Source organism: Calonectris borealis, chromosome 5 (assembly GCF_964195595.1).
Source record: "Calonectris borealis chromosome 5, bCalBor7.hap1.2, whole genome shotgun sequence".
Classification (NCBI taxonomy): domain Eukaryota; kingdom Metazoa; phylum Chordata; class Aves; order Procellariiformes; family Procellariidae; genus Calonectris; species Calonectris borealis.
In genome coordinates this window covers 7,248,690-7,271,893 of record NC_134316.1, presented here as the reverse complement: position 1 = coordinate 7,271,893, position 23,204 = coordinate 7,248,690, and the positions used below count along the sequence as shown (strand labels likewise).

General features: G+C 37.1%; 1 protein-coding gene across 1 annotated transcript in view; it reads left to right on the top strand.

The window, feature by feature from the left end:
- Positions 1 to 23,204, top strand: part of C5H14orf39 (chromosome 5 C14orf39 homolog) — a 32,300-nt gene that overhangs the window by 5,885 nt on the left and 3,211 nt on the right. The window contains exons 4-15 of the mRNA XM_075152474.1: positions 1,515 to 1,604; positions 8,890 to 9,077; positions 9,558 to 9,600; positions 10,016 to 10,136; positions 11,312 to 11,406; positions 16,252 to 16,391; positions 16,854 to 16,933; positions 18,998 to 19,083; positions 19,177 to 19,241; positions 20,352 to 20,419; positions 22,108 to 22,265; positions 22,800 to 22,935. Of these exons, the coding sequence (XP_075008575.1) occupies positions 1,515 to 1,604; positions 8,890 to 9,077; positions 9,558 to 9,600; positions 10,016 to 10,136; positions 11,312 to 11,406; positions 16,252 to 16,391; positions 16,854 to 16,933; positions 18,998 to 19,083; positions 19,177 to 19,241; positions 20,352 to 20,419; positions 22,108 to 22,265; positions 22,800 to 22,935 (1,270 nt within the window). The remainder of the gene's footprint in view (positions 1 to 1,514; positions 1,605 to 8,889; positions 9,078 to 9,557; positions 9,601 to 10,015; positions 10,137 to 11,311; positions 11,407 to 16,251; positions 16,392 to 16,853; positions 16,934 to 18,997; positions 19,084 to 19,176; positions 19,242 to 20,351; positions 20,420 to 22,107; positions 22,266 to 22,799; positions 22,936 to 23,204) is intronic.

Sequence of the window (23,204 nt, the reverse complement as noted above, 5' to 3'; positions counted from 1 at the left end):
AACCTATTCCAATTTTATTCTTTCTCTTCTGTTTTCTAAATTCGGGTTCAAGAATGGTGAGATTTCATGGAAATAAAAAAAAAAAACTAGATGAATGCAGAATGTTGCTAACTTGGAAAATAAATTGTTGTCTTTAGCTAAACTACGGGATATTTTTATTGCTTTCTGATTAGTGTGGATAAAGATTTTTTTGTACCCTAGCTGGTCAAAGGAAGGACAAATAAATGTGATAGCTACCAAGAACCTCTGTGAAACAGTGATGCATTTAACAAACCAGTAGATGAGCTACTTGAATCCTGTATACCTTGTTCTGTTACAAACAGCAGTCTTGTACTATGTGTTTTTTGCATGTCTGCTGTATAGATGTGGACATCTCTAATACCTGAATATTGAGAAAGTACTATTAGTTTACTATTTATAAGTCCTTCATGTATTCCCTGAAGTTGCTGTGCTTTCAGTACAATCTACAGCATCCTGCTGTAAGAAAATCACTTTGGTGGGCTGCATCATTGCTCTTACATTATAGGAGGCTCCTGAAATGAGAAGAAGAACAAAAAATGGATTAATTGTGTTTCAGGGCTGTAGGGGAGCCACATGAGAAGAGATCCAGGCTAAGCATTACAGAATGTGGACCCATCAGTTTTCTCTAGAGGAATCTAGTTATGAGCTGGGCACGAGCCACTCAGCACCTCTTGTTTGGAGACAGGTTTCTGGAATGGGTGCATTTAACAATGTAGACATACTATATAGCCAGATACCAACTGCATGAAATATGAAAATATATGTGGATGATGACTTAGAGGTGGAAAAGAGTGTTACTTGACAGCAACTGAAGTTCAGTTCTTGTCTGCCATTAATTTATTATTAACTATTAGCTGGTGTGTTTTCCTGTGGGGGCAGAATTTGAGTTCAAATCTAGTCAGTAAGAGCTGGTATGTGACTCCAAACTGCCTGGTCAGTGCTCCCAGTGTCTGGGCTATTGTACTGAAAGACAGCATCTCTTTCTGGCTGTTTTCTGAGCAGGACTTGCTCAGCAAATGGAGGAAATTCTGAGTTTGTGACTGCCGCTCGCATTTAGCTATGAGATAGGTGCTGGTGATATTGATGAGAACGAAGCTGTGTGCATCTCCAACAAGAAGATCGTACATATCTAAAGGATTTACTGATGGTGCTGTTCTGAATACCTAATATGTGGATTTAGATGCCTAATTGATTAGCATTAGGCTCCAAAGATTTGTGAAGCTTACTCTATTTATTCCTTAAAAAGTGCTTTATAATCTTTGTTAATTCTATATATATATATTCTTGAATTTGCAGCTTTAAAATCTGAAGAAAATAAATGTATGCATGTAAAAGCTTTCTGTACTAAACCATTTATGTTCGACTTTCAAAACATTAAGTAAGTTATCTGTTCTAGTAAGCGAGCTAAAGTAACTTGATGTCTTAGTTTCTGAATGGCTTTTAATTGAGAAAGACCACCTATATGCTTTCTTTTTTTTTTACTTTCTCCACAGCTGGAAGCCTACGTATGTAATTCTTAGCGAGCATGAAGAATATTTGAAAAATGAACTTGAAGCTTTACAAGAAACTACAGAAAATGAGAGGTATCTATGATTATGTGAGATAGAATAGAATCATAGAATCATAGAATAGTTTGGATTGGAAGGGACCTTTAAAGATCATCTAGTCCAATCCTCCTGCCGGGGGCAGGGACATCTTCAACTAGATCAGGTTGCTCAGAGGCCCGTCCAACCTGACCTTGAATGTTTCCAGGGATGAGGCATCTACCACCTCTCTGGGCAACCTGTGCTGGTGTTTCACCACCCTCATTGTAAAAAATTTATTCCTTATATCTAGTCTAAATCTGCCTTCTTTTAGTTTTAAACTATTCCCCCTTGTGCTGTCACAACAGGCCCTCCTAAAAGTTTGTCCCCATCTTTCTTGTAAGCCCACTTTAAGTACTGAAAGGCTGCAATAAGGCCTTCCCGGAGCCTTCTCTTCTCCAGGCTGAATGACTCCAACTCTCAGCCTTTCCCAGCCACTAACCCCAACTCTCAGCTAGACAAGGTTTCTCGCAGTAGTACTTATTAACCTGTCTAAACTGATCAGCAAAGATAGTGCAGTCTGCGTCAAAAAGTTGCTGTAAACTTTTCAGGATAGTGTAAGTGACTAAGTAATTAAAAGAATTTTCAGTTTACATTATTATGAAGTCATATGTTATTTTGTAGTTACCAATGGAATAGGATAAAATACGGCTTCTTTCAATTGCTTCCCGAATGACTATTATAATTTTTCAGAACATTGTTCAATTGCCTACAATTTCAAGAAAAGCCCAAGAAATAAAGGCAATGAATGTTTCAGCTTTGGCAGAAATATGAAATATCAGAGCATATTTACAAAAGCTTACATAGGTTTTATCTATGAATTTTTTTTTTGCCATTACTATGGCATGTTTTCATGTATACTGTGATTTCAGTAGTTTCAGGTATTCAGGCTTGGGAAGACTTTTTTGAAAATACACAGGTTTTATGTGTTTTTCAGAAGCATTGTTTAGTTGAAACTAAGCCTTTAAATTAATATATGGACTAAGTAAGATAACAATTAGAAGCATTCAAATAATTTTATGCTTTTCTTCATTTGTGAATATGAATTGCAATGATTATTAGAATATACAAATCAAGTTTTTGTATACTGCTGTATATTCTTCAAAATAACCACAAAGCATGCAAATTCAATATTAGATCCTGAATAATAGGGTGAGTGGCTCAGGAAAGCCTGGTCTAAAACCATTTTAAGACCAGTTGTGGGTAAGATTCTAGCCAGTATTAATTGCAAATTCAATTCTGTTCAGTAAGTGGCGTTTCAGTTGTTTCATCTTCATTAATTAGATTCTGCATTTTAAAGAATCATAGAATCATAGAATCATAGAATCATACAGGTTGGAAAAGACCTCTAAGATCATCGTGTCCAACCGTCAACCCAACACCACCATGCCCACTACACCATGTCCCTAAGGGCCTCATCTACACGTCTTTTAAATACCTCCAGGGATGGTGACTCCACCACTTCCCTGGGCAGCCTGTTCCAAGGCCTGACCACTCTTTCAGTAAAGAAATTTTTCCTAATGTTCAATCTAAACCTCCCTTGGCGCAACTTGAGGCCATTTCCTCTTGTCCTATCGCTAGTTACTTGGGAGAAGAGACCAACACCCACCTCACTACAACCTCCCTTCAGGTAGTTGTAGAGCGCGATGAGGTCTCCCCTCAGCCTCCTCTTCTCCAGGCTAAACAACCTCAGTTCCCTCAGCCGCTCCTCATAAGACTTGTGCTCCAGGCCCTTCACCAGCTTCGTTGCCCTCCTCTGGACGCGCTCCAGCACCTCCATGTCCTTCTTGTAGTGAGGGGCCCAAAACTGAACACAGGATTCGAGGTGCGGCCTCACCAGTGCCGAGTACAGGGGCACGATCACCTCCCTGCTCCTGCTGGCCACACTATTTCTGATACAGGCCAGGATGCCGTTGGCCTTCTTGGCCACCTGAGCACACTGCCGGCTCATGTCCAGCCGGCTGTCAACCAGCACCCCCAGGTCCCTTTCCTCTGGGCAGCTTTCCAGCCACTCTTCCCCAAGCCTGTAGCGTTGCCTGGGGTTGTTGTGGCCGAAGTGCAGGACCCGGCACTTGGCCTTGTTGAATCTCATACAGTTGGCCTCGGCCCATCGATCCAGCCTGTCCAGGTCCCTCTGCAGAGCCTTCCTATCCTCCAGCAGATCAACACTCCCGCCCAACTTGGTGTCGTCTGCAAACTTACTGAGGGAGCACTCGATCCCCTCATCCAGATCATTGATGAAGATATTGAACAGGACCGGCCCCAGTACTGAGCCCTGGGGAACACCGCTCGTGACCGGCCGCCAACTGGATTTAACTCCGTTCACCACAACTCTCTGGGCTCGGCCGCCCAGCCAGTTTTTTACCCAGCGAAGAGTGCACCTGTCTAGGCCGTGAGCCGCCAGCTTCTCTAGGAGAATGCTGTGGGAGACAGTGTCAAAGGCCTTACTGAAGTCCAAGTAGACCACATCCACTGCCTTTCCCTCATCCACTAGGCGGGTCACCTGGTCATAGAAGGAGATCAGGTTGGTCAAGCAGGACCTGCCTTCCATGAACCCGTGCTGGCTGGGCCTGATCCCCTGGTTGTCCCGGACATGGTTCGTGAGCACCCTCAAAATGAAACGCTCCATGATCTTCCCCGGCACCGAGGTCAGGCTGACCGGTCTGTAGTTCCCCGGATCCTCCCTCCGGCCCTTCTTGTAGATGGGAGTCACATTGGCAAGCCTCCAGTCGTCCGGGACCTCCCCAGTTAACCAGGACTGCTGGTAAATGATGGAGAGCGGCTCGGCAAGCTCTTCCGCCAGCTCCCTCAGTACCCTCGGGTGGATCCCATCCGGCCCCATAGACTTGTGAACGTCCAGGTGGCATAGCAGGTCATGAACTTCATCCTCTTGAATTATGGGGGGTTTATCCTGCTCGTCGTCCCTGTCTTCCAGCTCAGGGGGCTGAGTACCCTGAGGATAACCAATCTGACTACTAAAGACTGAGGCAAAGTAGGCGTTGAGTACCTCAGCCTTTTCCTCGTCCTTGGTGGCAACGTTCCCCCCCGCATCCAATAGAGGATGGAGATTCTCCTTGGCTCTCCTTTTGTCATTAACATACTTATAAAAGCATTTTTTGTTGTCTCTCACGACAGTGGCCAGGTTGAGTTCTAGCCGGGCTTTTGCCTTTCTAATTTCCTCTCTGCACGACCTAACGCGATCCCTGTACTCTTCCTGAGTTGCCTGACCCTTCCTCCACAAGTGATAAACTCTCCTTTTTTCCCTGAGTCCCAGCCAGAGCTCCCCGTTCAGCCAGGCCGGTCGCCTTCCCCACCCGTTCTTCTTTCGACACATGGGGACAGCCCGCTCCTGCGCCTTTAAGACTTCCTTCTTGAAGAACGTCCAGCCTTCCTGGACCCCTTTGCCCTTCAGGACTGTCTCCCAAGGGACCCTCTCGACCAGTGTCCTGAGCAGGCCAAAGTCCGCCCGCCGGAAGTCCATGGTAGCGGTTTTGCTGGCCCCCCTCTTTACTTCACCAAGTATCGAAAATTCTACCATTTCATGGTCGCTAAGCCCAAGCCGGCCTCCGACCACCACATCTCCCACCAGCCCTTCTCTGTTCGTGAACAGCAGAAATGATTAGTTGTGCAATGTAGCTGCCTACATTCAATGGAATAAAGAACAGTCCCTGAAGATTTTCACTGAAATGTTCAAAATGCCGTGTGCCAAGTTAATCCTCTGAAGTTCTATTTAACACTCAGGTAAAATTGATCTTCATTTTAGAGAGGTTGCTCACCTTTACTGATCTGCTCGTGAAGGGGAAGAGGTTGCTTAGCCCTATAGTGAAAAAATCATGGCAGACCCATCTGGATATCTAAATACCAATTTAGAGATATAACTTGAAGTAATTTAAAATGTTGGCTTTGATTCTTTTGTAAGTGTTCTTTTTGCCAGTTGTCCAAGACAGCAGAAATAGCATGCCTGATAGCCTTTAATTAACTCAGTTAGTAGCTTATCTGTCTTCTTCCTGTTCAGAGCTCTATATTTGGTGAGAAATAAGGCTAAATTGGCTTTCTATGAGTATATGATTAAGCCATTTTGGCTTTCACTAATTTGAGCTGACAAGCCAAAGAAGCATTACTTTTAAATTGCTCTTTAGATAACTAGTTTCAATTCCAACATAAAAGTGTTTGATCTGTTTTGCTGAGCTTAATTGTAAGACATCATGACTATAAATAATAAAATAAATTTAATTAATGTATTTTACAAAAGTGCTCTCTCAAATATAGTCCCTCTGTACCGAAGTATTTGATGATATATTCAAATCAGCAAGATGTACATTCAGCAAATTCTAAATATTTAAATTAGGAAGAAAAATAAGTACATTTAGAACTTTATGCGCTAAATGTGCTTTTTAGCCTGGCATTTGGGAGCACTAAGGACATATTGCTTTAGATGGGAAGATGTTTTAAAAAGATGGGCAGATCGGTTTGCATTTAATTAGGCACTTATTATGGAGGTTTTAAAAACATTGCACATTTTTTCATTATTATTGGTTTCAAGAACATATAAGAATGCTTACATGAACTCAAGTTCATCTTGAAAATAAGTGATATGAAGAAGGAAACAGGAATAAATAGCTATCCCCATAATGTTCAGGGGTTTTGTGGGTGCTGTCCTTTTCCCATTGTCATTAGATGAAAACTTTTTCTAATGACTTTAATGTGTACAGTGCTGAATTCTAAAAAGCCTATGTGTAACTGCGTGAACTGGAGGATGTGAATTACTTAGGAAAAATATTAAAAACAGTGACAATTTGTCAAGACTACTATACTATACTATATGAGGCCATAAATATTAATCTGTGGAAAATACATTTTGAGAAAAGAATATAAAGTTTGAGGATTATTTTCAGAAGCTTAAAATGTACCTGCTACAACAAGTTATTTTACTTATTTATATTTTTAGAATTTCTTTGTAATGCATTCTTAATTGTATTTCAGCAAATGTCTTTGTTGCTCAGTTATTATTTGTAGCATCTATTAAATTAAATAGAACTGAATATTTTCCATCTTTCATTACTGGGAAATTTTGTACAGTATACACAAATATTCAGTAAATCAGGAAACTTAGATTCCTGAGACCACCCATTTGTAGAAAAACAAATACATTAATGCGATTTTCTACATGAAGTTTGGGAAGTGTCAATTCCTTGGTTTCACAGTGTTGATCTACAACTTCTTTCCCCTAAACAGGTGTATTGAACTTCAGTCAATTTAACAGGAACTAGTGCCTGGAGTGTAGTTTTGTTTGAAAATTAAGATCTTACTTTTTTTTTCCTGTGACTTTTGTTTTCCTTTTGTAAGAGCAGAAGCTTCTACTGTTGAATTTGGACACAAATTTTTCTCTCTTCCATTGCCTGGACTAGCGAGCACGCAAGCCAGGAGTGTCTGCCTTTCAGTCATGCTGCATTTAAATGATTAATAGCAGTTTGAGATAAAACTTGTTCTTTAAAGAGGAATACTGTATGCTTTGCAGTGAGAGCTGTTATTCATGGTACAGGTAAACAGGTGGGTCTCTGGCTTTAGTTGTTATTATGCACCATAATTTATTTCATAAAGGAATTTCTGGCTAATCTACAGGTGTACTAATAACTTAATATTTTAAAATTTGCCTCTCTCTATTGTTCACATAACCTTTTCCTAGAGGATGACATTTCCTTCACCTTCTGTGATTTTATATTGGCATATTCTAATATCAAGCAACTTTGTGTAAATTTCTTTCTCAGTTAAATGACTAGTCTGCGTTAATGATATATAGTGGATGTCCGTAGCTGTGATACCTCTTTATAAACATGTGCCATCTGCATAAATGCTTTCCATCAAACTCTTATTATGTGTTTTGCATATGCATAAATTTATCTTTTTTCCAAGAATAAGAGGCATAGAATATCAACATTTGAAAAAAATGACATCTTTTAATTTCATTTTAAGCAGTTACTAAGCTTTTGTTTTCAAATGCAGAGAGAAATATTGTTACTGGGCACTGGTTGCTATTATTTGTCGTTTTAAAAACTATTAATAGTTAACTCTTGTCTATGTGGGAAATACAGACTTCCTGCAGGTCTGTACTTAGATTACCTGTGTGTGACATTAAGAACCAGAACCAGTTCCTTGATGGCATTGTTAATTATTCAGTTTTCCCAAAAGATACTACTTTTGTACTGGAAATTACTTGTAATAAAAGATATGCCTAGCAGCATTACTGGTGTAAAAAAAGACTCATCCCAATGAGATAGTGGAATATTTGATTGCCATTAGCAATCATCTACCCTGTAAATTCCTTGCCTGAATGAGAAAACCTGAAAAAAAGAAGTCTTTTCCAATGTAGTCACTGTCATTGATTTAACACAAGAGGATGGCTGTTCTGTGCAACAGCACTTTTCTTTCTCTTCTTTCCAAATGTAATACTGATCAATTTTCAGCTTTATGTGATGAGTTACATCCTATTACTTGCTATGGTATTTGTTTGTTTTCATAGTACAATTTTTTCAAAAGCCGATTCAGACTTTTAAAATGCCATGAACATTAGTTGATGCTACCTATTTTAATAATTTGTAGCTATGTACTCACATGATGTCAGCGAAGTTATATTAGTGTAACATTAATTTAGAGGGCAGTCCTACAAGAAGCTGAGCATTCTGGCTCTTTGCCAATTAAACATGTAAGTGTTTGCTTAACCTTAAGCATGAATAGTCCTATTGTTTTAGTGTGACTAATGTGTGTGTTTAAGGCTTCCCTGAGTCAGACACAGATTACTCAGCATCTCCTTGGAGGCAGCTCTTAGTCCAGTGAGGCATCAGGCTGCTCTAAATACGGGATGCTAGGCCAAATTCTCGTTTACTGTAAGTTTGATACAGCTGCACTGAAAACAGTGGAGTTGTGCCAGTATACACGAACAGAGAATTTGGCCTGCTGTGAGTTTCATGACAATTACACGGGGAAGAAACCATTTGTCATCTGCCAGGCTGCCTTTGAATATGGTATGGTCTACATTCCATTCAGAACGATGAGGTTTGACTGTTTTTTACGTCATGAGTGTATTCTGTGTTACATACAGCATAGTATTCCTTAAAAATAGCTGGAAGATAAAAAATAGAGCCAAATAGTGGCATATTAAATATAATTTGACTTTTTTCCAGGATAGCAGCAAATCTAATTGAGCTGATGCCATAAATTAATAGTTCTTTTTCCGTATAAACAATGGTTTCATGTGAAAAAAATTAAATTATATGTATTCTTATAGGAAAATGTATCAGGATTATATAACCCAGTATGAAGAGATTTTGAAGCAACATCGTGAAAAATATGCAGAAACTGCTCTTGCACAGGAGTATTACAAAAAAAAGAAAGAGCTTGAAGAAATCCAAAACAGAGTTTTGAAACAGTCTGAAAAATATAAATTGAAAGAAGATGCTTGCTTGGATATTCTGGGTACTACTATTATCAATGCTTTTACAGTAGATCCGATTGGTAGTGCACTGCACATTAAAAGTGCTGTACAGAAATCCTCTAATTAATTCTCCACAGTTTCTCTTAAGCTAATAAAAAAGGTCTTCTTTTTGTAACACCATTTTTAGGAAAAGATTCTGTAGCAAACTGAACAATAATTTAGAGTATACATACTAATATCCATTCCTCCAACCCATGAATGTAACGGGGAGAGGTTTGCCGTTGGGCTTCTTGGGGTAAAAAAGTCCAAAAATTACTTCAGAACAAGCCTCTCAAAATTTTAAATTTATTTTTCATATATTTTTGGTGCTGTTTTTAATGGCGTTACTGTCTGTTATACTGCTATTTCTGTTATGTATACTAAGTGAAGATAAGTGCTCCTGATCTATTAATTTATCTTGTATTTGTAAAGAAAATTAGATTTGTGAATTAATGATCTGAAATTAAATTTTATTTCTGCAGAGCCTGTTCCTTTTAAATCCCTAAATGATTGGGCTTTACAGATGTATCCTTGATTTGTAGTGTTTATGCAGTTTACAGGCAAGAAAGTTTATATTTACCTTTCACAACTTTCTGTTAAAAAGTATAGTAATTATTTATATACTTATGTTTAGAGGGGCAGCATTGGCATTTCTCTGTGAGAAGATTGAAGGTCAAATAATACTCTTCAGTTTAAGTTTATGGGAGCATTTTGAGGAAAGAAAATCAAATTTCGCTTGATGACAAATCAGTCAGAATGCTTCATTAAGGAGAAGAAGCCTAAATGAAATAAGATTTGAAGAGCTGTCTAAAAAATGTAGGTTTGTCAGAGCTTTCTGTTCCTCTGGCATTTGTGCTTATGGCGTAGAGGGGTCAGGGATCTGCTGGTATCCCTTGCTTGAAAAAAGTAATATTGCAGCAAATATTCCATAACATGAAAGTGCTTCTTCGAGGCAAAAAACACAGGAAATGTTAAAGCTTGCTGCAGTTGCTACACAAGAATCCATTGAACTACAAAAAGAAGCAGAGGAATTAGAAATGAAAATAAACTCCTTTAAAAAGGTAACTGTATTTTAATTTTATTTTATATAAATACATTTTTTATATGTAGTTATATATACCACCATTATATTTTCTGAAACGTAAAAAAAGTGGTCTACTTCCAATTAGGTTTCTATAGCATCACGTATGTTTTCTTAGAGAAGAGGGGTCCATGAATGTAAAGGCTCTTAAAGCTTGCTTTCTATTGACCTCAGTTTACACCATAATTTCCGTCAAGGCACTGTGTCATGGTGACTTTCGTGCTAGCTCAAGAGTGCTAGAGAACACACTTCAAAATATAGCAGGGCCATTCCTTAGTGAGCCCCAGGGCTTGAGTATACAGCCTTCACAGGTCCTACTGGTTTTTAAGTTTTTGTTAATATGAATGTGTTTAATTAAATATGCTTTACAGTAAGAATCCTGTAAATTCCTTTTTTAAAAATTTTATTTCTTTTTTTTAAATAAATGTATGCATAAGTAACACTCAGAGGTAAAACTGGCTGATTTTAGGCAGATCAGTACAGTTCCACTGACTAGAAGAAGCACTGATTCCAAAGTCCAAAAAAAAAGACTTGGTCAGGACAACATTTTGACCCACCTCTCTGCTAGGAGGTAAAAGGTGTCTCCTAAGCATGAATATCCCAGTAGACCAATCTTGTAAAGAGTTTGGTAAGTTTTTACAGTATTGCATCTGGACACTTTTACCTCTCTGGACCAGGTGGTCAAGGACTCCATTTACTGCTGTGTCAGCCATGTCCACTTCAGCCAGCCTTATGCTGATAGAAGCATATTGTGCACAGGTGGTGTTTTCTATTTGTATTTTGTGATACTGTTTGACACTCGTAGTTACAGACTGAAGTTCCTAATGTGGTGTGTGCTGTATAAACATCCAGTAAGAAGGGATGTGGCAAATTTATTTGTAACTATGAAGGAGACCATGTAAGGAGCTACTTGTTCTGAATAGATATGTAGAGTCTGTGGTCAAAAACTTCTGTGTTTATTCCACTTGTTACAGTTGGTCCAACAAAAAATATTGCCTCTCTTTAACCTTGTTCTGCTTATTTCTTCAGACTGTCTTGGCTACAAAAACTCTACTACTGTCCACTGATTGATCAGGTTTAGAGAACATTTGCAGCACATAGCTATAATTTTTCAAGTTTTTCGATTTTTATGTTATTTGTTCTTTATCTTTTAAGACATTTGAAGAGACTACAGAAGATCAAAATAATTCTGAAGTGATTGAAGGAAAAAGTCAGAAAAGTCTAGAGAAGCCAAAGGAATTTAAGGAAAGGTACACTTAAAAATACTTTCTTTCCTGTGCTTTCATTGAGTACTATCTCTACATCTACACAAAGACTGCCACAAAACAAAAATTGTTGCTAAATAATGACTGGCAAGTTTCTCTAATCCTGGTCATGTGATTTAATTATGTAATTTAAAAAGTTTTCTATTTTGGGGGGTTAAGATGGTGGCAAATTTTGATTCTTGGAAGATAAATGTATCTGGAAACATACTATTAAAAAGTATTTTGTAGAAACCTTTGCTCCTCACAGCTACTGCTGATAGACCTATGTGAATAGTTTTACAAATTTTGAATACAACTAGTGACTGTGCAGTCAGAGATAAAATACATTAACTCTACTAAACACATATTTGGGGAAAAAGAATCAGGGTTTCACATGTCATTTGTCTTCAGCTCTGAACTACTTAAGAAATTTAACTCTTAATTTAGTTCTTAAAAACAAGCATGAGTGAAAGTTTCATAGACAGGATTAATGGCTTAGTAAATTAGTCAGTGGTCATTTACAACTGGGACTCACTTTAATTTGAGCTTAATTACAATGACTGAAAATCACCATCAGGACTATCTTGCACTTATCTGGAGTCTTGTGAATGTTGAAACATCACCCTTAGAGCTGATGCTTTTAGACCAAAATCCATTTTAAACTGAAAATATGTCCAAGAGACTTTGTCCAAGTGATTTTACATTATAGTGTGCTTGAAAAAGAAGCCTTTTAGGGCTTTAAATAGGGATTTAGTGTACTATATCTATAGAAGTGTGTCATTTTAGTCATCCCTAAGATCCTTCCCACAGAGGCATTTTAGGTCTTTAATATCTTCTTACAGACCTATGAATTATTCAGATAATTTTTTGTGGTTTAAACCTTTACACCCGTTCTACCTTCTTGTATAAGCTTTCTGTAATTGGCAAGACCTCAGAAACATAGGGAAGCAAGAAATCCACTTAGTTTTAAGACTAGGTAAAAAAAAAAGATGGGAAGCGTTCCCTTTGAATTTTCAAAGAAACCCATGTACGTTCAGTCTGCAGAAAGCAAAATGCGAATTAAAGACCTATTATAAAAGGCAGAGATCTATGCTCTGTGCATGGAGGCATAAGAAGTACTCAGTCAGGCTCCTCGTGGAAAGGAATTCATAGGGTGCATTGCTAGACCTGCCAGTTGTATGTTTACCTCCGGGTCATGGAGTCTTCAGATGCTTGTACCTTCATGTGAAGTTGTCTCCTGATGGCATACAGATCTTTTTGGTGCCCTTACTGAAGCAATAATTCCATGGCTTGCATCATGGTTGTAAGATGTTGTAAACATCTTACGCTATCCTAACTCACATTGCCTTTTAACCTCCATGTATGCATTTACATGATATAGCATATGGTATCAGACCATAACCTGATTATTAATTAATATGTTTTTCTTAGAGTAAATTTTAAAGCTTATTTATGTCAAAGATATCCATAACAAAAAGGCTTGTAGAAAATGGCATAAAAATTGTTTTTAAAAATCCCTATTTGGCATTAGTGTATTAAAAAAAAGAAGTCTTCACTAGAAAGCTTAGAAGTACCTGATTAAGTAACTACTGATGTTAAAAATAGGTGTATTATGAATCTGTGATTGTAATCACTGTGAAAAAAACACAAACAGAAAATGTGCTAAGATAATGAGTCATATGAATTAAAACCTTTGCAGACTCAAGGCAATGTACAAAAATAAAACAGCAGAATATAAGTACCAAAGGCAGTGCTCTCTTGTGAGCTGTTCTGCAGTCACTACAAGGTTACTACAGAGCAAAGAGAGCTTTGTGACAAGAAAGGAGAGATCTTCATCTTCCACCACAAAAGAAGAAGAAGAAGAAAAAAGAAGAGTTGTAGTGTGAATCTCCGTGAACTGATGCAGACCAGCGTGAAGAGAAACGAGCAGCATCAAGGGAAAGAACTGAAAGGAGCAATGAAAGCATTGAGCAGAACAGTGTACAAATTAATATCCATGAAATGCTTTAGAGGGCTACAAGACAAGAAGCCAACTTGCAAATTAATGAATAGGTGCTGATATATATGTTCTCCTTTGGGCAGGAGGATGGCAGTGGTAACTGTTCTTTTAAAAGGGTTGGAACATTTTAGTTTGAATCACTTCTTGCTGGCCAGCCAGTCGTTGATTAGGCTGACTGCAAAACACAGATTCCTCTTCTCATACCAGCTGTTTTCTCTGATTAGTGGGCTTTCATGGTTCACCAGTTACACAGACAGTTAAAATTTCCAAATCAAGAGTTCTCATCAATCACCAAATAGTACTCAACTCTTTTGAAGCCCTGGTCTTGATTTTTCAGTTAGAGATTATATTTATTATATAGAAAGGCTGGTATCTTGAACTGTGCTTTGGCATATATCATGTTCATTCTCTCTGCTTTTGTAAAATGTTTGAAAGAGCTTTAATTCCATTATTCTGTAATTCTGTTTTGGTTGGTGTTTTTTTTCCCAATTTGATTATGTGTTAATTCCACCTCTGAATATCTAAAATACCTTATGTTCCAAGTGAGAGATTTTTTCTAAAACTTCTTGTAAAGGATATTCCATAGCAGATTATTGCAGGTCTTTCAGTATCTTTGCATTACAAGCGATTAGCTTTTACTGACCAAAGAAAAAACTTTGTAAGATAATTCTTGGAAAAAAACTTATAAATCTGTTTCTGGACTTCTAAATGTAAACATATGTGAAGAGTCAACCCTGTGCTGACCACAACCTCATAGGCAATTGTTAGTTACTAGGTATTATGGCTGCTAGTTATTAAAAGTCCTGCTTCCAAAGAGACTTGCTGGCATGTGCCTGATTAGAATACTGAACATGGCTTCAACAGAGTCCTGGTAAATACTACAGTAGCAAGTGTGATTCTTCATATGTATAATCAAATACACTTGATTCCTATAGTGAAGATAAACTCATATTAATCTTTGGGCTTCATTATCCTACAAAGAAGAAACTACTGCTAAGGAAATGGGATTTTATTTTGACTTAAGAATATCTATTTTTTTCTTTGCACTTTAGTAAAAAAAAGTTATCTATTTCACAGTATGGATCAAGATAAAGATTTTTTATCTACTCAGATGTCTACTAACAATGAAGTAGAGAAAGAAGACAAATGATCTTTCTTGCTGTTACTGCAATTTGGACTATTTTGAGCTTCAGTATGCAGTTTTATTTTTCTTTCAATGGTTATTAATTATATCAGAGAAGATGCACGTGGGGTTTTTTTCAGTAGTGTTTTTGGGTAGGGCAGGGAGCAGGTGTATTGCATATGCATAAAGTTTAACTGCAGACTCTTTTGGAAGGTTTTGTTACTTAAAAAATACATATCTTAAGAGCTTCTGAGTCCCGTTTGTAACTCTGCCGTGTTCCGAATAGATATGCATTGTAAAAGAATGCTGTATTTCGTGGAGAGTGAATTTTTAGAAATATAGAGTTGTCTGCTAGGGTCTACAGAAGCACATGGATACTGACTCCAGGAACTTTTAAAAACACAATTTGGCATCTGAAATTCTGTAAAAAAAATGGTTTATGGCAATCTAACTCATGACCTCAGCAGCGGCAGCCTTGTTCAATTCATTTTTGAATGATGACTGTGGTAAAGTGGCCAGTTGAACAAAGTGAAGCACTTCTAGCCAGGGTTCTGTGCTCAACTCTGTTTTTATTTCTTCTTGTTTTTGCGCTCGCTGCATCTGAATTTAAAGATACACCAGCCATATACACATCTTATTTCCTGTAGTACTCATTCTTGACACAGGTAATATCTATAATGACTGTAACTGAAAGAAATACAGATTTTTAAAAAATCTTTTATTATTCCTGTTTTTTTTGATTGATGTGTTAGGTGATACATGGTTTATATAGTTTGTTAGGTCTCAGTCCAGCACAGCACTAGGTGTATATGTAACTTTACAGGTGAAGATAGTCCTTTTCATCAGAGTTATTTGACTGAGGTGCATTCATGGTTTTATGTGATCACAGTTGTGCATGTATATTAGTTTAATGTGTTGTTAGGTCCATATATCTTAACCAGTGCTTCTAGTTTGGTATTTTTTTAGGGGTGTTGCTAATTTTACTCCACACTACCTTATAAGGTGCATCCTACATTTTATCTTATTTTTATTTATGGAAAATTTCAAGAGGAACAAAATGACTGAATTCCTACTTGTTCTGAATAGCATTGTTTAGTCAGCTATAAACCAGATGTTGTAGCTAGAAGCACAGAGGTGCTAAGCAGGAATGCCAGAGAGAAAATAAAATAGAACTCATTATCTTAAAAAATGGTAAATGTTCCTGTGCCAAATGGCCACTTTACCCTGCAATTGTTCTGCTAACCTTTGTCTTTCTACACTGTAAAAGGCTATTTACCCTACACAGATAATTACCCCACAAGTGAAGACACTTGCTGCAGTTTTCTCTTTTGTGTATGTATAGTGTGAGCATTCCAGACAATCTCAGAGAGAGAAAAATGTTTTTAGGTGAAAATGTGATTTCAGAACTACAATAATGAAGTACTTTGATAAAAGTGTAAAACCCCAAACTACTAATACTTTTCTTTGATACTGACAAAATTTACGTCAGTGATGTTCTTATGATTGGCTTATTACTACTTCATGTCTTCTGCTTTCAGTGATATTCTCTTTCTGATATTATTTAAAGAAAACTTCAATTTTTATCAGCTGCTGGAGCTGAATGAGGTAGAACCTCCCTGGCAGCATGCATCTCCCTTGAAAACTCCGCTTATTTGAAGCAGTTGTATTTTATGATTTCCTTTCTTTTGCAATTGGTAACTTAATTTTTTTAAAACTTTTTTTTTTTTAGGGTATTTGAAGAGAGCGAACATCCGTCTTTGCTAAATGAGAAACATCAACTGTATAAGCCATTACATGTCCCGTGCATTCCTCGGAAATTAGTCCAGTCTGTACAGAGTATTAGATTCTCAATGCAACGAACAGAAACAGGTGCAGTGTGTTTAATGATCTTTCTGTGAGGATTTTGGATTATTTTTGTGTAAATGAAAGGAAAACATGATAACAAATCTAGGGAACAGCTCTTACTGTGATAGTTGAAGCCAGGCTTTCAATGGAAGTCGGGTACTTACCTGTCCTTATGTTCTGAGAATCTTCTATGTCCGATTCCTCTCTTATCTGTGCAATGAGTAAAGTAACATGACAGGTATACCTGATGCATAGTGTCAGAAAAAACTGAAACATACCTTTAGCACTGTTTCCATAAATACAGTAAATATTAATTGAGCATTATTTGCAGTAAATTGATCGATACTTTCATATTTTGTGATAATTTTCTTTTAGCTCTCTATTAGCAGGAAAAATTATAAGCTTTGTTCCCGAGTTCAGTTTAACAATACCATGCTTTGGATACTTAATCCTGTTGACAATATTAAGTAATATTTGTTAATTTAGGGAGAGAAGAAAAAGAAAAACCTATGGAACTTTCAGTGGCCACTAGCAGTTCCTCCAGCCTTGCAGAAAATTCGTCACAGGTATGCAGCTCTCCTAATGGTAAAAACATGAGATTATATAATCTGTTTTATGTGGTTGTTTAAATTTAAAACACTTAAAATATACCTAGTGCTATTATATCTTGCATAAAACTTTTTAATACTGGAACCAGGACACTAATCTTGGTAATCTGCTATTACTTGGTAATCATAGTAAAAATCTTTCTTTGGTGCCATTTCTAATTCAACTGAAAATATGTATGTTCTTACAAAGTGCAACTGGTAGTCATAGTATGCATTCTAATGCCAAACTTGAGGTGGACCATCTATGGAATTAATTTTGTATAATTGTTTTTAAAATTTAGAATAACCTTTTTAGATTCACTTGGTTGTATGTAGAAAATTTTTGGAATTCTAAAGGAGGGACATAATCTTTTATTACTGATTAATCATCAGTCATCTACTCCATAATGAAGGATTTCATAAAGGACTAAATGTGCAGGATGCTATACAGGACTGCCTAGAGTTAACAGCTCAGTTCTGAAGTTTAACCAGAAACAAAAATCTGGGCTGAGAGGAATAAAACCACGAACAGCATTGCTTTGTACACTTGAGGAGTCCACACCTACATTTTCTATCTTTCACCCCATAAACAAATAGTCCTATGGCACTTTTTTGTAAAGGTGAAGCTTAATATCTTAAATATACAAACACAATAAAGCAATCCAGAAACAAGTTGGAGGAACAACTTGCATAGTTATGAAAACCACTAGTAAAATCTCATTAAGTGCAAGAACATTCATAGGACCAATAGATGGTTAAAGTACAAAAGGAGTACTCAGATAAGGTAAGGCCATAGGAGATAAAATAAATAGTTAGCAACTTTGTTTGCTGTGCAGAAGCTTGGGGGAGCTTGTCCCCCTTTATAAGGGACACCTCACTGGATTTATTTAAAACCAAATTTTAATGAACAACAAAAATTGTCAAGTAAAAAATCAACAGAACCAGTTGTGATTTTCTTAAGAATTTCAAGGGAACTGAAGGGTGAAGTGAGTGAATCACTAAATGGTTTAGGATGGAGCCTGTGGTAGAAGAAGCCTTCATAAGACAACATGAAGGGCAATCGCTAGACTGAGTGGAACACAACCAGAAGAAATTTCAAGCACTTCTGATTTGTGACTGGCTGAGGGAGTTCAACATGATGAGGATGATGGAAGGGCTGTTGCCAGGGTAATCCAGAGATGAGGATGGGAATCTGGGACTTAGAATTGCACTTAGAGAATAGTGGGAAGCAGTAAGTCAAGGTTAAGGGAACTTTAACAAAGTGATGGCAGCAAGGAAAGGAAGGCAGAGTCTGAGGAAAAATAAAAAAGATTGGAAGAAAGGAGGTTGCTATGTTTCAGAAAAGGAGTGCTGTAAACTATAGGAGTGGCAGACGGATTCTGCATAACCAGCCCTTCTGTCCCCAACCCCAAATTGAATTCAATTTGATACATTTTACAAATTAAAAACAAACCAAAACTAGCAGCTCCTGTGAAATAATACTGTTATCTGATGTTGAGGCATAGATTCCTAGTGCCACTCTGCCCTTAAGGCACAAATACATGCTACATACGTATAAGAGTCAGGGCTTCTGATCTGATGAAAATCTGTGAGGCAGGAGTATTTCCATGTTTTCTGCAGTTTTTCAATCCACACAGGAGACATATTCACTGATGACATATTCACTCACTTTGGCCTTTGGAGACAGGCCTGGCTCCAGCCCTGTCTGTATTGTCGAGCAGGAGCAACCTGGTTGTAGTAGTAGAAGACCAGGATAAAATTTGTAAATTATGTAATGTTATTTGTATGACAGAAAAGTTAATTATTCACCTCTAGTCATCAATGCTGTGAATGAGACTTTATAAAATATTATAGAAGTTGTTTTGTGTATCATGCTGTTAAAATGTAGGTAAAGCAAAGGTAGGCAAAAAAGTTTTTATGTTGCCTGACCCCTAAAGAGAGGTTAAAAGAAGGGATTTCCACAGTCTAAGGAGAAATGAGAGTGGTATTGTTGAAATGACAATTTCATATGCTGCCTCATTTGAATTTTTTGTTATACTTTAGATGCTTATTGACACTGCAGGGACTAATAACTCACAAATTGCCCAAGTTCCATCAACCGTAAGCTTACAAAACCAAATGCAATTCAGGTAACTTTTCTTTAATAAAGTAGTTTTCATTCTTGAGATTAAGGTTTATGGAAATCATCCATATTCAGCCAAACAGTAGTTTTTGTCTTTTAGACTGGTAATTCCTCCAAAGCAGACAACTTATAATCAACAGTTTGAGAGTGAAAATGCAGTAATAGGTAAAGTACCACTGTCGGTTTTTTTGTGCAGTTACTGTATGCTGGATCACATAATTATAAAACAAAATTCTAGGGGCCAAATTTTCATTCTGGTATTAAGTGGGCCACCTTTTTTATTCCTTTTCCACCTTGATTAGTTCAAACTTTGAGTATAGCAGACAGGCAGAGTCCTAATTTAAATAGACACTGAACTGCTTAGTAATGTGGGAGTCATTCTGCATTGACCATTGCTAATGAAAGGAACCTTCCAGCATCTCTTGTAAATCCATGCTCTAGTCTCAAATTACTTGGGTAAAATGAAATCCAGTCTGAAAATCTGCCCAGAAGGCATGAGAAAATGCAAAGAAAAGGGATATAATAAACTCAGTAATTTAGGAATCTTGAAGCATCAGATTAAGATTATTAAAAATGAAAATTAACTTGAGAAATATATACAGAATTCTTACAGAAACAAAACAGGGTAGTTACAAATACACCCATAGGTTTTGAAATCACAAGGCACTGAGCTTCAGTTTAAATATATTTTTTCTAATTATATTGCCAATTTAGATGCATGTCAAAATTATAGTCTGTTTTTTTTATAAATAGGATCCTAATTAGGTGTCCCGAAACACAGGATCTTAACCCACAATGCCTGAAACGTTGCATGGTCTGAAGCTTAGAGCAGAAAGTCTGATAACATTCTTCTCATTTCTCATCCTGGCTTTTGCTCAGTTCTTTAAGATACACTTCATCAGTGTCATATGGATATGCTTTTTATATTGTTTCCACCTGGTTTCTATTGACTGGTATTAGCACTCTCAGAGGGCAATAGCTGGATTAGACAAACATAGCACTCTCAGGGAACAATAGCTAGGTTTGAAGAGCATACCAAACCGTATGAAGCAGCCTAAGCTGTAATGATAGTGAGTAAGTGACAGAATGAGAGGTAACTATTATGGACATAGCCACAAAATGGGTTGTTATGAAAACTACAGAAAGAACACTTCCTTACCAATAGCGATGCCAAGTTAGTAAACCTTTTTCAAGGATTCTTTCCCTCAACATAATTCTTATTTATCCGTTTTAAAATGCTATTATAATACAAGCAGTGCTGTCTTTTTTGTATAGCAAACCAAGAGGCCAAATGTGATAAGGAAGCAGAAGATGAGCCAAAGGATTCTTCGTATATACCTCAAGTAAGCAAAGCATTTCTTATGTCACAAGTAGTTATTTTATTTAGAATAGTCAAAGTATCTTGACATATTTGAATCTATTGGCAAGAGGTGAGTCTCAGAAATTGGCAAAGTGACTCATTATAAGGCACCTAACAGGTGAGAAGCCAATCAATGCCTTCTGATTACTAATATAGTGATCGTTGCTCTTGATCATGTCAGTGTGCTATGGGTTTTTATGCTACCTTAACAATAGGCTATTTAGGATGACTATCCTATGCACATCGTAGTTTTTGTATGAACTGGTGCATATCATTTTCATCACTGTGAGCTGATGAAACATTTTAAAAAAAAGTTTGCATTTGAAACTCATTTCTCCCACAAAACTATAGTAAATAGGCTCTGTGCTGGCTACAGAGTCTGTATGGCTCCATTGGCACTGCTTTTACTAGCTGTGTCTGAATGCTCGATCAAGCTCACCGTGCCATAATATTCAAGCCAGTTGTGTGTACAGATTGCATATATAGGTGATATCAAGATACGGTTTAACACTGGCCAGCAGCTAAGCACCACACAGCCACTTGCTCACTCCCCCCACAGTGGGATGGGAAAGAGAATCAGAAGGGTAAAAGTGCAAAAACTTGTGGGTTGAGATAAAGACAGTTTAATAGGTATAGCAAAAGCTGTGCACACTAGCAAAACAAAATAAGGAATTTATTCAGTACATCTACAGGCAGTTCTTTAGCCATTTCCAGGAACGTAGGGCTTCATCACACGTGATAGTTACTTGGGAAGACAGATGCCATAACTCCAAACATCCCCCCCTTCCTCCTTCCCCGCAGCTTTTATTGCTGAGCATGACATCATATGGTGTGGAATACCCCTTTGGTCAGTCGGGGTCAGCTGTCCAATCTGTATCCCCTCCCAACATCTTGTGCACTCCCAGCCTACTCGCTGGTGGGGCAGCATGAGAAGCAGAAAAGGTCTTGACGTTGTGTGAGCACCGTTCAGCAATAACTAAAACACCCCTGTGTTATCAACGCTGTTTTCATCACAGATCCAAAATATAGCACCATACAAGCTATGAACTCTCAGCCAAAACCGGTATACACAACATCAACTTTGAGATACTCCTCATCTTCTGGTTGACTCACTACAGGCTGATGCCTGCAGGCTGCTGGTGGAGAAGAATGTCTTTAAAACAATATTGAGTCTGGTGGAAATTGCTCCAGAGAATCCAAGTGTACATTCTCATTTAACATTTTCTGAGGAGGAGGACCTATCTCAGTCAACTGAAATACATTCTGATGGTGATGTTCCTTTATTTCACTAGGGAGTATCAAGAGGATTCCAGTGAGATTTTTAAGCATTATGCTAAGACATACTTTAGAGTAAAATAGTTCTTTTATTAAAAATCAGTGTTTTCAGTCTGTTCATGAGTTTATTTTTTGAATGAAAATTTTTATATATAGTTTCATTCACAAGAAGTCCATTTTAAATGAGATAAATTAAGGTTACAGTTTTAAGTATGGTGAATATGTCACTGAGCATTTTATTAAAATCCTTTTATTTTTCATGAGAATAAAAATAACTAATTAACCCTAAAATGTATAATGAATGTATTTATAGGTAAATGGACAAATGATATTTTGGAAAATTTTATATGCCATAAACGTTATTGTATATCATTATTGTATATTTCTTTTTAATAGGACATACAAACATGTTTTAAGTCGAATGGAGATAATCCTGACACAGCAGAAGAAAGTGCAGAACATTTTCTAAGAGCACCTGAAACATCTGAGTTTGTAGGAACGCCTGACTCAAAGGAGAAGAAAACCCAGTTCTCTAAAACACCTCCATTTGACTTGTACGATTTCAGCCTTTATTCTGATTTTGAGCAAAGTTGTATTGATGTTTATTGTATAGGCATTTCTGCTGTTTTTGAAAGATACTATAGAAAGACTTCTCTAGAAAACTCTTTTGAAAATATTCAATTTTTTTTGGGAGTTATACTAGGTAATTTATTAGATTTTCTTCTTACAGTATCATTTCCACTTGAAGCTGTTTTGAAAGAGAGGGACTCTGCTTATAAATATATGAGAGACAGGTTCTTTGTAGGTCCTGTGCTAAAATTGTTGTATTTTCCTGCAGTAATATTTGTTACACCAATTTCTATCTTTAAACAGTTTTTTTGGTAAAAGGGTAGGGAATTGGTAAGAACACCACTTCACTTTGCTTTAAAGAGTTGTGTTACCCGTTCTGTGTTGCAAGAAGCAATTATTGATGGAAGCTATGGGAACCTAAAAAAGTGTCAAAACAGAAAAAGAAAAAATAGAACAAAAAGCCATTTATGCTACTTTTAAAAACTATTAATGTAGTTTCTTCCTTCCTGTCTTTACAGCATTCACAATTTAGGTTGTGAAGAAGGAACGTCAAAATCTCCAGCTTTCTTTTCTCTCATGAACTTCTCCCAGAAGTCTCCTGGCTTTAATTTATTTGATTCTTCTGTATTTGGGGCAGAAAATTCATCTGACGAGGTAAAAATGAGTACTTGAGAATATTAAATTTCCACAAAGCAAAATACGCTAAGAAAACAGCATTGACAGTGAATGAGGTTTTTCAGACTGGTTATTTTTGTAGCAAATAATTTTTATACTAGTTTGCTTAATTTTACATTTTATATCCTTTGAAAATGCTTATCTCCTTTCCTGTTGATACCCCTGTGATGACTTCTGACCAAGTATGAATCTTTCCCATATGGGCAAGATTGGATCTTGTGCAAAGATACATGTGACTAGATTGGCGT